This window comes from Capsicum annuum, chromosome 1 (genome assembly GCF_002878395.1).
Source record: "Capsicum annuum cultivar UCD-10X-F1 chromosome 1, UCD10Xv1.1, whole genome shotgun sequence".
NCBI classification, from domain to species: domain Eukaryota; kingdom Viridiplantae; phylum Streptophyta; class Magnoliopsida; order Solanales; family Solanaceae; genus Capsicum; species Capsicum annuum.
The window spans coordinates 198,187,828-198,201,182 of NC_061111.1; the positions used below are offsets into that span (position 1 = coordinate 198,187,828).

Here is a 13,355-nt window from a genome sequence, read left to right on the forward strand (position 1 = left end):
TTTTAAGCTGGACGCACTCAGTTTTACGTGTTGAATACTCATTTTGCCACGTAGGATCGAAAGTCATATTTGTACAGTTTTGAATAGTTAAAAACCATATTTATATATTATCAAAGTTTAAGATCAAAGTTATAATTTACTGTCAAGTTTAGGATCATGTATTATCTCATGAAATTATCCCAAAACTATGTGAATAAGATTGCAGAAGATGTCATTTTAGGATCATGTATTATCTCATGAAATTATCCCAAAACTATGTGAATAAGATTGCAGAAGATGTCATTTTCCAATCAACTTAATATAATTAATAGCAGGAAAGGACCGTTCATCAGTATTGAAAAGTCGAACAATCAAAATCATATTGGTTTACCTTGACACCGAAGTACTACTATTCCCTCCGTCGGTCACATTTTATTTTATAAGGTGATTAATAAGATGGTAATTTTACTAATTCATTCTTTAAAAAAAATTCTTGAAAACTTTGAAAACTTTATAGACAAGTGTGCACGTTTTAAAAAAGAATTAATTGCAAGGGTGATGGAAAAAATTTAATTAATATTTTCTTAATTTAGTAAAGCGATCAACTAATATGGGACGGAGGTAGTATCTTTTAAGAAAAGTACTTGGTAAACTATTTCACACTTATTAATTACCTCAAGACTTGTAATATCCCAACATTTAGCAGCAGCTATTGACCCACATATGGTCAGTACAGCAAGAGAGAACTCAATATAACAAGAGAGATTGGGTAGCTAGCCTCTCTCTACATAGCAAAGAATCAGCAATGGCAGGTGAGAAAGTGAAATTGCTTGGATATTGGGCAAGTCCTTTTACTCTGAGGGTTCATTGGGCACTGAAACTGAAAGGAATTGAATATGACTACCAAGAAGAAGATCTCCCAAACAAAAGTCCTTTGATCTTGCAGTGCAATCCAGTTCATAAAAAGATTCCAGTTTTGGTTCATGATGGGAAACCTATTGCAGAATCACTAGTCATACTTGAATACATTGAAGAGACATGGAAGCACAATCCCATCCTCCCTGAGGATCCTTATGAAAGAGCCAAGGCACGCTTTTGGGTAAAATTTGTTGATGACAAGGTAATAACCAATGTTCAAATATGAAATAATCCATTCCTGTTACTTGTTTATCACCTTGCAGTAAATCACTGAATCATTCATGCTCTTTCTTTCTGTCTTTACAGTGTGTGCCAGGAATATTTGGTACTTTCTCCAAGGTCGGAGAGGAGCAGCGGAAGATAGCAAAAGAAGCTCGCGAGAACTTGAAAATTTTAGAGGGAGAACTAGGCAAGAAACGCTTTTTTGGAGATACGAAAATAGGCTTCATGGATGTCGCGGCTGCTTGGATCATCTGCTGGGCTCAGATTGTTGGGGAGATTGTGGATATTAAACTTGTTGATGCTGAGGAAATGCCTTCACTTGTTTCATGGTTTCAGAACGTCCTCGAAGCTGCACCCGTTCTGAAAGAGTGTACACCACCCAAAGACAAATTGTTAGAGCATAACAAAGGATTTCACAAGATGTTGGTTGCTTCAGCATCAACCTGAGATCTAAAATCTGTTCCCATTGAGGAAGATTTTACTAAATATGATCATATGATATGTAATCTTTTCGATGAGTTTGAATGACATGTAAGATTTTGCCTATCTAATACAGTTATGGGGAAATAAGGGTATAAGCATCTACGATCATTATATCATATAGTCATTTTCTGTAATTAGAGAAACTTCAACTATTCAAATGTCGAGGAGCATTGCATCTTGATAAAGGACAAGTCCCTGACTGTCCATACGCCACACAACATTTGGGTTCCTTTTAAAGATACAAGTTCCTTCAACATTCTGCAAGTAAAAGTGAATTTCATTTTAGTAAAGGAAGGCGGAAAAGGGCTGCGAAAGTTAAAAGAAACCAAGCACTGGGACATTGACGATAAGCCACAAAGGACCAGAGACTTTGAACCATAATTTAATTGATTATTAATGAGGAAGCAACCCTCATCCATTAGTAAAGCTATACACATTCAAATAGACATTCAGCCTGCAACTGTATGTGATCTTACACCTATTTGTGCAAAATCACCTATAGTACTACCACTCATATATTTGAATATGATGAATAAGAGAGCCAGTTCAACGAGAGAGGTCAGGAAAGAGAAAACTAGTTTGATACACGCATCGAGATACAAAGAACCATAATATTATTCCAGTCCAAGCCAGGTAACATATCCATATCATCTCTATCACGACACAACTCCATATTAGTTATGGTAGGCATTAAGAACACACAGTTTCAGAAAAATTAGGAGCTATTTTCTTGGGCCAGCTCGCTATAAAAGTCTCAAATTGAAAAGAATAATCATAATAGGACTATGACGTGCATGAAGTTCAGTACTGCAACAGAAATGTAAAACAGACATGTCTTTACTGAAGCTTCATCATCCTTTTGTAAATGATATAGTATTCTTCATACGGAAAGGAAACTGACTAGTCACAAAAGAAGCTTGCTAGAGTGAATCGCGATAAAAGTGTAAATAATGAGAATACATCTCAAAGCTGAAAAAAGATTTTGCCACCATGCTTGGTGAATCAGATATTCAGAAAAGTTGAGATATCCACCAAAGCTTATATCTTACATTGGACATAGAAGCAGATGATCCACAGAGTAAATTAAGAGAAATATATTTGATAAAGCTGAATCTTAATCTTAAGCCTGGATTATGCATAAGCAGCAGGAAAATCATCTATCTTAATAAAGACTATAAGAGGAAATTAATATTTCAAACTTAAAATGTCCTTGCCGGCAGCCTGTTTGGGTTCTGTAAGATATCCAGCTGTCATGTATTGAATTTTAAACGCAAATATCAAATGCCCGAAAAATTCAAGTATCATGAGAACAACAGTTAGTAGAATAAATCTACACTCTGGCTAGATAACAGAAAATGCAGAAGCCATTATCTTTCACCGAGTTACTGATATTGCAACTTCCAAGTGCAAAGGGAATCATAGAAAAGAGAGTATTTTAATCAAACCAAAACTTACCAGTTGCTGCAGGGTGCAGTCTCAATCAATCACATCCACTGTGCTCTTCATATTTTAAGCCACAGACTCAGAGTTAGCACCAACTGAAAAAAAAAGTTCTCTTACAAGGCAACACGCTCAGCGTACTAATCTATCTTTTGCCCAGGTCTAAAAGTCATTCTGCATCATTTCATCATCCATGTCAATTCCATCATTCTGCATCATTTCAAGGATGTACAGTGGACTTTCTTCTCTTGAAGTTTGCATTCTAAGCAATGACTTGTACACTTGCAAATAAGTAAGACCAAAATGTCTAAGAGTTGCAAGAAACTCTATAGCCTTCTCAAAATTTTTAGTTTCTTTGAAATATTCTGTAATTGCGACAGCAATACTTGGTGATGGCCTCCATTCATAATCTTTTAGAGCAGCAAGACCATTTTTCAAGGCATCAATAGCTTTATCCATTTGCTGACTTCTTAGCCAACCTTCCACCAGTATCTCCCAGGTTTTAGAATTTGGACATCCACCTTTCTCCAAAGTACGAAAATGTAATGATTCAGCTTTTCCAACTGATCCATTTCTCATGTATCCACCGAGAAGTATGTTGGAGACCCTAATGTCATATGTCCTGCATTGAGACTCCCATTCCACAAAAATTCTCTCGGCTTCTCTCATGTCACCAAGCTTAACCAGAGACGACAAGATACACATGTAATTGGCACAAGTTAGTGGGGAGTTTACTGCTTTAGAAGCTTTCCAGACTCTATATACTCCATCTTTGTTATTCAAAGAAGTATACTGTGTAATGAGAAAGAAGTAAGGATAGTGATTGCTGTTGGATATTTTCTTTTCAGCAGTTTTTAGGGCCAAAATTGCCTTGTCCGTCAGTCCTGCTTTCTTATAAATATTCGCTAATGTAGATAAAGAGCTCCAACCCACTTCTACATTTTGGTCACTCAGCATTTCTTTATATACCATCTCCGCTGATTCAACCCCAGAGAGCTCCCCACATGCATCCATCCAGAGATTATAGGAGAGGATGTTTAAGGTTATTCGGTTTTGTTTCATCAGCAGAATGACTGATGGTATTTTCTGGTACTGAGATGTGGCCTTATAAAGCTTCAGCATCTCATTAAACGAATGAGGGCTCAGAGCAAGTCCCAACTTGTTTATCTTTAACATGAAAGCTTCAGCCTTCTCAGTGGACCTTTCTTCAACATAACAACGAAGAAGAGGAAGGGAAGCAGCTTTCAGTGAAAAAGTGCTTGTTAAACTCTCAAAATATCTTTCAGCTTCTATTGTACCGTGTTCTTTAACAGTTAATTCCTGTCTCCTGGCATAATCATAAGGTGTCATCTGAGAACTATGTTGAGTTTCCATCCAGTTAAGTATCTGTAAATAAATTTAAAAAAGAGAAATAATGATTTACATTGTTGTCTTCATTACATGCACAAATAGATCAAACGAAGGAGACATTTCAGAAGAAAAGGTTTCATAGTCCTTGTGTAAAATACCCACCACATTGGACTCCATATTGCTCATACGGTTTATGTCGGTTAAGAGAAACTCCCTCAATCTAGAAAAACTTAATATTTATTCAAGTTACTTATTATGTATGATATTTGTATTGAAGTTGTTTTTCTACAACATTTCAATTAAATGTTTTCGGGCTTACATTTCATGAAGTTTACTATTTAAGTTTCTATATGATTTTAAATAACTCATTCATTGTATTACTTTAGTCCTGACAACTTTGCAAGAAAAGAGTCGGTAAGTCTTTTGTTTCACATCTCCTTACTCATGTCATATGTTATGTTTTAATTCCAGAGTTGTCAGTTTCAGTTTTCATTCCGCTTTTATGTACCAATACATTCAAAAAATTGACACTCTTTTTGCGCTATATCATTTCATGATGTAGATTTTGGCATACAGACTCTGGACTGCCGCTAGTCCTTTCATTAGACCATCCAGTTTCACTTGTGGTGAGTGTCCTCTTTGCATCCAGAGGAATTGGTGATGATTTGCTGAGTTTCCAGTTTATTAGATAGGTTTCAATTTCAGCTGTTAGTTCCCAATAAAGGTATTCCAGGGCCATGTCCCAACAACTCTTTCAGTTCATGAGTACCGAGGCTACATTAGGCATTAGACAGTTGGTTTTGTTGTCTTTCAAGTTGACATTCAGTATTTCAAATTAAAGTTTATCATATTTCTAGTGACTTAGTCCATGACTGTATTTCTAGCTTCTACATATTTTCGAAGTTGAGTTTTATGAATAGTTTGCCAGGCCAAGTGTCCACTTGGGATCACTTGTGGTTCCAGGTGCCATGTTACGCCTAGGGTGTAGGCTCAGAGCGTGACAAGGTTGTTTCTACGGCTTATACTTGTGACCTCCTGATCACATAGCAACAACTCTAGCAGTTACTCCAAGGTTGCCTCCTCAATTTCTAAGGACAGAATTTATTATATTTAAAGGGTGTTCCAGTAAAATTGTCATTCTATTTAATGCTCTTAAGAGTGTGTCAAGTTAATAATAGACAAGTAAAAATGGACAGAGAGAGTAAATCACATAATCAAGCACACAAGGATGTTATCAAAAGCAAAAAATGCTTTTGCTCTAAGGTCCGTTGGTGCTATAAGTGCAAACCGCAAATAAAACATGGGCTTTACTGAATAAAGGTGCAAAGGGAAAAACAATACAAATATATATGGACCGGTAAAGCCCTCTCTCTAGGATATGGCACTTCACTGCTCGGAGAGGAATGAATTCTTCTCCAAATCATCTCTTCCTTTATTGTTGTTAAGAAAGAAGTCAATTACGTTCGAGCTTTTTGTCAACTGATTCCACTCAAGCAATAGAAAGAAAGACTATCTCCTCTAATCTCTAACTATGCTGAGTTCAATCAAGCCCAAAAACAAATAATTATAGGCATGAATGAAAAATATATGAACAAGAAAACAAAAAAACAAATTACGATAAAGTGAACTATCAGTTGTTTAGTGTGCTCATTGGCAAGGAAAAGTATGCCTTAGAACCTTGATGATAGGCTGAAGCACTCATTAAGCGAGGCAAAGCACTCAACACTGAATTCTACAACTTTGTTTAATTAAAAAAGAACTCATGAGCGAATGAATGCAATACCTCCAGTGCAGGTCCAAAACGACGTCGTTTTATAAGCTTCCGAGTAATGACCCTTAGCTCATTCATAGAAACTCTACCACCTTCATCCACCCAATTCTCAAGCACACTCTTCGTCTTCACACCCGATGAAACCACCTTCAAAATTCGTTTTTCCATATCACCCCCACCACGGTAACTGCCATTAAACGGCGGTGCTTTGTTGGTAGAACATAATCGATACAGCACAAATCTCCATGTCCACAAGCTGCCAAAACATGTAGTAAACGATTTCAATGAGAGTAATGTACAAATTACAAATTACATAAATGGAATAAAGAGAGAAAAGGGTGTCTATTACCTTTGAAATCTTGAAAAATTGAGGCCAGTTGCTGCTACCTTGAATACCATTTTCAGAGATTTTTTTTGTTACTTCCTCAAGAGAGTTCTTCTTGTTCTTTGGTGTTTGTTTGGTTTTGAGGGAATTACTATATGTTTTTTGAAGGTAACAGTTTAGTTCCCAAATTCTCAAAGCTTGTTCCATTTAACCCATGAAGATATTATTGAGTTAAAATAGTTAATAACTTTTAAATAATTTGTTAAGTACACAATTCAATATAATTTCAAATCAGGCAAAGGATATTATCATTGACCATTAATTTTATTTTTTACTCCATTCGTTCCTTTTACTTGTCAGTGTTTTGCTTCTCGAGGTCAACTTATTTTTTACTCCATTCGTTCCTTTTACTTGACAGTGTTTTGCTTCTCGAGGTCAACTTGCATAAACTTAGATTCATATTTTAAGATTTTTTATTAATATTGATGCAACTTATAACATTTTTAATATTACTTTCGACCATCTAAATTTTAAAAACAAAAAATTAAATTATACACTTGGTCAAAGTTCATATAGATTGACCTCGAAAAATAAAATAGCAACAAATAAAATTGAACAGAGGGAGTATGTAATTGTATCAGTTCTAATACAATATAGTCTGGAATAGCATGAAAACAAGTCGAATTAATTCTAATGAGTGGAAAAAATTGTATCCTTTATATCTATAGCGCAAAAAATCATTGTGCTAAGTATAAATTAAATGACTTCTCACTTTAATTGTCATTATATATCTTTTTTCTCAACAAATAGCTAGCGTATATAAAAGTTGTATTATGAATAAAAGAGTTTTTCAGAAGCAATGCAAAAGCTGAAAAGCATATTGTGAGTGCAAATCCTAAATGATGAAAAAAATCCGAACAAGCCAAAATAATGGCTAAAAGAAACTTCCTCTTTTCCTATATTTTTAGCGCAATAATTTAATAGGCTATAGGGTTATCCTTATATAGCCAAGCTAAATTTTATGTAATCAAAAACATAAAACAAAAAACAAAAAACAAATCAAGCTTATTAGTTTATGAAGCTTAAAAACTAATCAAGGGTATTTGTAAACCCAAAGAGGGAAGAAGGGTATTTATGAATCATTTATATATAAGTTAGGGATAAATTGAGCCACTTTTTTAAAGTTACATATATAAGCTGACAGCATGCCCGATGGTAATATTAAACCTTTTCCAATAGCATAGGAGCAAATATGACCTTTTTTTCTAAATTTATAATTCATGATATTAAGTTATTTTTTCCCCACACAGTCGAAACATTAGTCTGTATATCCTCAGGTCAGGTGTACTACAAAAAATGTAGTCCCTCTCAAAATAATTACAACTTACAACAGTTTGCATCTATTACCTGTTACTATAAATAATCTAGAACATCAAAAATGTCTTCTGTTTGAGCTATTAGTTTCTGTTTACACTAAATCAAACAAAGCTAAGCAAAATTCCTGTAAGTTATAATTATGACTCACAATAAAAAGGCGCAAAAAAAAAATTATATTTCTTCACACAAACAAGTGAGTAGGACCCTATAAACATTTCCTTCTCTCAACAGTTCCCAAAGAAAACATATACTCTCAGTCACAGGGTTTTGACTACAATTGGAACTATGTTATGTAAGCATTGCAAAAAAAAAGAAAAAGAATGGATATAATGCAAGATTTCAGAGGCATATGAGTAATTCCCTACAATTGTTGTATGTAGAAATACAGGAACACTTGTAACCAGATACTGAAACTCAACTTTCTCATCAAAGGCCTTGGATAAAATAGGCACTTTTTTTTATTTTGAGAACTATATATGCATGTTAAATGCTATATAATCTGAACTCGACGCAAAAAGTGAACAACCAAAAATAGCTCCACCATGTGTATGTTATATAGCTACCAGGACGGTAGACATTTGGTAAGTTTCACTCCATTGTAGGAAGCTCTCAGATCAGATCGAAGTCTGTGACTAGCAAACTCTCTGCAGGTATGATGTTGAAAGCAGCTGGATCAGGGATTCTTGTAGTACATCAACCATCTGCCGAGGACAACTGACGCCTCCACAATCACAGTGTTTTGATTAACAACAAAAGAATCACCATCAAGAGTGAAAATTCAACCACAAACTTTGGGTTTGATATACGTTCAATCAACTGCTGCCACCTGTAAGTTCAACCAGTAGAGAGCTGCTGATAAAGCCTGTTAACCACCAAAAGCCTCCTCAATGTCTAGTTTGCAAATAATTACGGCATTCCAGATTTCAACCTAGAAACCAAACATTCCTTGCTATTTGACGGAAAGTTACACTTTTTTTTTTCCGGGCATTGGTAGATAGGTCCATGAGGACCCAGGACCTGCCCTCACTCAACAGATTTAACACACACTTATTCTTTTGATCAAGTCTATTAGGCGAATGTTAAATGGGGTACAAGTCTAAATATTGTTATTTTCCGGATACATAATCTGTATTTAACAACATGAACTTCAACACTAAGTTCAAGAACTACAAAGAAGTTCCAACAACTTCAAACGCAAGTTCAAATGAACTAAACTTAAAAAAAGCAAGATGACGACAGAAAGATGATAGAATCAAGTCCACCGAATTCACGGTGTGTGTCCCCTAGGTCAATGGAATATCTCCTCCCAGAATAAAATGATTTACTTAAGAAAATAGTGGTACCTCAAATTTTCTGAACCACGAACTCACTCAACAATTTGAAGATCACATTAGAGTTTTTAAAAGAAGATGTTTTTCAACTCAAATTTCCGTACCTTTACCTGAGGAAAAGTTCAGGTATTTATAGCTAAAAGATGGTGCTTCAGAAAGGAAGCAACTATTCACGAAACAATGCACTATTTTCGAAACGACACCCACTTATGTTGCATCTGCGTGCACAAGTAGATTTGGCACAAACCACAATGATCTGGCTTGGCCTGCACTCGACCTGCGTATGACCTATGTCAGACCTGTGCGCATAGGTCGTCATTTCATTCCGAAACAGCACCTCTAAGGGTTACGTCCCTTCGAGGTGCGTTGTGATTGCTCCGCAAATGGAGAAATATTTCTATTGAATTTTTGGATTAAGAACTTCACTTATTTTCAAGTTTCGAATAAATTTTGTCCAAAAAGATAATCTCTCTATCGATCATTTTTCAAATCCTGGTTAGAGCCTCTTATTTTGATTTCTTGAACCGAGTGATCCATGAATCGCGATCTTGATGCATATAGATACAAATGGTCCAATGGGAGCAAGAATTTCCGGAAACATTTGGAACAGTTCGTTTTGGAGCAGAAGAGCTGTTTTCAAGTAGTGTTCGATCAATTACGTACTAATCAATATTCGAATAAATTTTGTCCAAAAAGCTAATCTCTCGGTTGATCATTTTTCAAATCCAGATCCAAATTTAAATCTGAATCCAAAGCCTAAGTTGAGCCGAACAATGACGGTGCAAGGTATGTCTTGTCCTTGCCTCTCTATCCACATAACGGAATGCTTCTCAATATAAGCATAAGAAAGTTTCTTTCTCCCACTAATGTGGAAGAACTTTACTTCCTTAAAGTGAAAATTCACTTCATTTTTCCCTCCATTTTCCATTCACATATTCACTTAGAACCCAATAAATATATCACATCCTCACCGAAAAGATTACATCGACAAACCTAGCATATGGTCTTTTCACTTGAAATGCAATTCAATAGGGTAGATTTCACATAATCTATAATATATGTAATACCTTTCTCTCTGGCCAAGAGTTATCAATGCGAAAAGCACAAAAAGTCCTAAAGTCTGATGGGGCTTTAAGAGCAAACCGCAAATAAACCATGGGGTTTAAAAAGAAAAGTGCAAATGGAAAAGAAAAAAAAAATGTATGTCTAGTCCAAGACTAATAATTAAAGTATGAATAACAAATATATGAATAGAGAAACTGGGAAAATAATTATGACAAATATATGAAAAGAGAAAGAATGCGGAAACACAATTTGGCTATCACCACTATTTGGGGGTCCTAGAAAGAGACTGATCACATTGACGAGTTAACCCCAAATCTCCAATGAACGTACAACTCCTCCAACAAGAACAACAAGTATCGGCAGCAAGAATTCAAATGCAAAATTCATATTCCTCAAGGAGAAAAGATGCTCAGTAGAGGAAAGATTCAATGTGGCGAAGTTCAGTGAGTAGCTGAAATCGGCAACTCATCATTCAGCGTTGCCTATCAATTGATTTTATCATGAATCTAAAGTATAGCATAATAACTAGAAGGCTAACCCCATTATCTCCGGTCTTTTTTTGGCTAGAAAGATAACTTAAAATTATTTCAATTGACAGTATTTACTTGTGGTGAACTCCTCAAATATTCATAGGAACATCCGCATGCATCAAGGATAGCACAAAATTTCCAATTATAGTCTTCTTAAATTAGTTAGCAAAAGAGTTTAACGAGAGCTGACTACAGTAAATACTACTGACTGATCGGAGCCATGAGGCACGCCATGCCTTCAAAGTTAAAAAAGAAGAACACTTACGAATTTACTTCTCCATCCATGTAATCTCCATTAACAATTTCCTCCTGTGCAAATTCTTCCATTATAGCACGCTGCCGTTCAGTCAATGCTCTACAAATAAAACAAAAAGGACAATGATAACTAAGCTAAAGAGCATCCGAAGTTTTGTTCAAGCAGAAACTTGCAGAAGTTTATGAGAAGCATAAAATGATAAAAATAGAAATATAAATGAGAACTGTTAGGTCAGAACAATTTCATCTGATAAGCTATTTCTTCCGTAATACTTGATCTACTTTGCTTTCTTTGCTTATTCATCACAAGAAAATTGATCTGTTTCTTTAAGTGGAAAACTTTTTTCCCACTCAAACTATAATATGAGGACATATTTTCAACTAACTATCCAGGCTTCGAACATATTTCTACGTACTTCTCTAATACACTTATAATCAATAAGACACATTTCACCTCTTTTCTTGGGGTGACCGAGAACCAACTGCAAAACCAGTTTAAGTAGACAAATAATGCCCAACCCCATAATGAGCGATAAAGTGGAGGTATACCTTAAAGTACATCTATCAATACCTCAATATTACCAACACCTAGTAACTACAGATACCGTTGATTCGAATTCAAATAGCAATATTTCCAAAAAAGTAAAATATAACAATAAATATAATAGTAACAAAACAAAAGGAAAGAGCAGGCGATTATAAATCTGTAGAGGCATTCAATGTACAGTTTGAATGCCCAGAAATTTTCATACCTAACAATAGATATTGCTGGTTTATAGTTCATTTGGTGAAACAAGGTTTCTTACCAGCTCAGATCAGGAAAGCTCGATTTGGATTTTATTCAGTGGAGTTGAGCTCAAGGATTGAGTCAACACAGTGGTTATGAGAATAAATTTATCATCCTCTCATTGACACATTAGTAACCTGTTATCAACTAAACACCAATTTGTTTAAAGCTCACAGGTGTCGCTCCTACTATCCCCAATCCCTAAACATATGCAAAATTTTAAATAAAGATAAGCAGTTCACAAAGGAATCTCTCAGAGATACTAATAGTGCAATTACCTGGGGAATGTTCATGATCCCAAATAAAACTTGTAAGGTTGGATGAGTTAATACTAATTGTTCTTGTACATCAGATCGATATTCCTTTTTGAAACCATTTATCATTTTTCTTCCTGTTTTCGTTGTCCACGAGGATGCAAGAGTGGCTAATTTTGGTGCTTGACTTAATATAAATCAGTTCAGTAGCATCCTGGATTTATTATCTTAAAAACCCATTTAAAGATGATTACTATTTTTCCTAAGCAATGCAATTGTTAAGATTGTCAGTTTTGCCTGATTTTCTAATGAGTTCAGTGAACTGTAATCATTGATTTAGGATAAAAATCATCTGGAAAGGCGAGAGAGAAACATACGTTGGAAAGTCAATACGGAACCGCACATATTGATCTCCATGGTTCACCAGAAACCCACTCCTTGGCAAACCTAAGTATGACAGACAACAGATCTGATTGCATAGAAGGAAGTATATCAAACTGATTAGAATTCACTCTAACTAAAGCTATGATACCTTTTCCTCGTAATACAACAAGTTGTTCATGCTGAACCCGCTTCGGTACCTAAAAAGTGCACAGATAGAAAATAGCAGCAAGCTTTGGTAAGAAAGTCCAAAAAGGAAAAAGATATCGGTTCTAGCACATGAGGAAAAAAACAAAATAATAGAAAGAAAAACATCAAAGAGTAAGCACATGACTGCTGCTGATTTTCCAGGCAACATATGCAACACTAAAGCAACTTCCATAACTGAAAAGGCGTGTCAGAAGAGATGGAAATCTGTTCTAATTGAATTGTCGCAATTGATGTTCGATTGCAAAGCCAATCCCAAGCTTTTTTACAAGCATACAAGCAGCTTCAGTAACAATCTTTCATCTCATCATCCCCCCTTAGTTTGGATTAGAAAACAATTTGTATTTGCTCAACAGAACTGGGTTTCATTTACTTTCTCAAAAAAAAAAAAAAAAAAGTTCTCGTTATTTTCAGAAAACAATGGGTGGAGTGAGATGGTTGTCTCTGTTTTAGGAGAATTGGTGTAAGGTTTGTCTTTTGCTAAAATATAACTACCTTTACTTGCAAGGTAAAATTCCCATGCATGATTTTGTAGAACAGCAGTGCTCTCATTGAGAGTCTAACTCAAGACCCTAAAACTCTTTTACAAGTTTTCAAATGGGAAAAAAAATAATATACTAAAGCTGTTAAGATCTTGTAGATATGGTTAGGATCTTGTAAATATGGTATACATCTGTTAG

The 13,355-nt window shown here is 35.2% G+C and overlaps 3 protein-coding genes across 5 annotated transcripts in view; 1 reads left to right on the top strand and 2 right to left on the bottom strand.

The window, feature by feature from the left end:
* The first annotated feature begins 714 nt into the window (after positions 1-714).
* Positions 715-1,694, top strand: LOC107843732 (glutathione transferase GST 23). Its single transcript, XM_016688110.2, has 2 exons — positions 715-1,099; positions 1,204-1,694. Exons 1-2 carry the CDS (start codon positions 785-787, stop codon positions 1,564-1,566), a joined length of 678 nt encoding a protein of 225 aa, XP_016543596.1. The 5' UTR covers positions 715-784; the 3' UTR covers positions 1,567-1,694.
* Positions 1,073-6,687, bottom strand: LOC107843721 (pentatricopeptide repeat-containing protein At5g27460). Of its 2 annotated transcripts, none has more exons than XM_047399787.1 (4): positions 6,513-6,687; positions 6,176-6,419; positions 3,058-4,428; positions 1,073-1,479 (listed from the first exon to the last, which is right to left on the bottom strand). In XM_047399787.1, the coding sequence occupies exons 1-3, from the start codon at positions 6,560-6,562 to the stop codon at positions 3,205-3,207; spliced, it is 1,518 nt and encodes a 505-aa protein (XP_047255743.1). In that variant the 5' UTR covers positions 6,563-6,687; the 3' UTR covers positions 1,073-1,479; positions 3,058-3,204. The 2 variants fall into 2 exon arrangements, with proteins under 2 accessions (XP_047255743.1, XP_047255734.1); XM_047399778.1 differs by lacking the exon at positions 1,073-1,479 and adding an exon at positions 1,569-1,860 and having other exon boundaries at positions 6,513-6,686.
* A 1,330-nt stretch (positions 6,688-8,017) lies between these two features.
* LOC107843573 (chaperone protein dnaJ 1, mitochondrial) overlaps positions 8,018-13,355 on the bottom strand; it is a 32,485-nt gene continuing 27,147 nt past the window's right edge. The window contains exons 17-20 of one of the 2 annotated variants that reach the window (XM_047399790.1): positions 12,620-12,668; positions 12,465-12,534; positions 11,057-11,146; positions 8,018-8,691 (exon numbers count right to left, since the gene is read on the bottom strand). In XM_047399790.1, coding sequence (XP_047255746.1) covers positions 8,595-8,691; positions 11,057-11,146; positions 12,465-12,534; positions 12,620-12,668 — 306 coding nt within the window. In that variant the 3' untranslated portion in view covers positions 8,018-8,594. Of the gene's footprint in view, positions 8,728-11,056; positions 11,147-12,464; positions 12,535-12,619; positions 12,669-13,355 lie in introns of both variants that reach the window. The other variant, XM_047399797.1, reaches the window with a different exon arrangement.

Excerpts from the sequence above, each read along its gene's own strand:
- LOC107843732 (XM_016688110.2), top strand. The coding sequence starts at position 785 with ATGGCAGGTGAGAAAGTGAAATTGCTTGGATATTGGGCAAGTCCTTTT. Across the intron at positions 1,100-1,203 it reads TAAAATTTGTTGATGACAAG|TGTGTGCCAGGAATATTTGG; the intron begins GTAATAACCAAT and ends CTGTCTTTACAG.
- LOC107843721 (XM_047399787.1), bottom strand. The coding sequence starts at position 6,562 with ATGGTATTCAAGGTAGCAGCAACTGGCCTCAATTTTTCAAGATTTCAA. Across the intron at positions 6,420-6,512 it reads AATTTTTCAAGATTTCAAAG|CTTGTGGACATGGAGATTTG; the intron begins GTAATAGACACC and ends ATGTTTTGGCAG. Across the intron at positions 4,429-6,175 it reads GTTTTGGACCTGCACTGGAG|ATACTTAACTGGATGGAAAC; the intron begins GTATTGCATTCA and ends ATTTATTTACAG.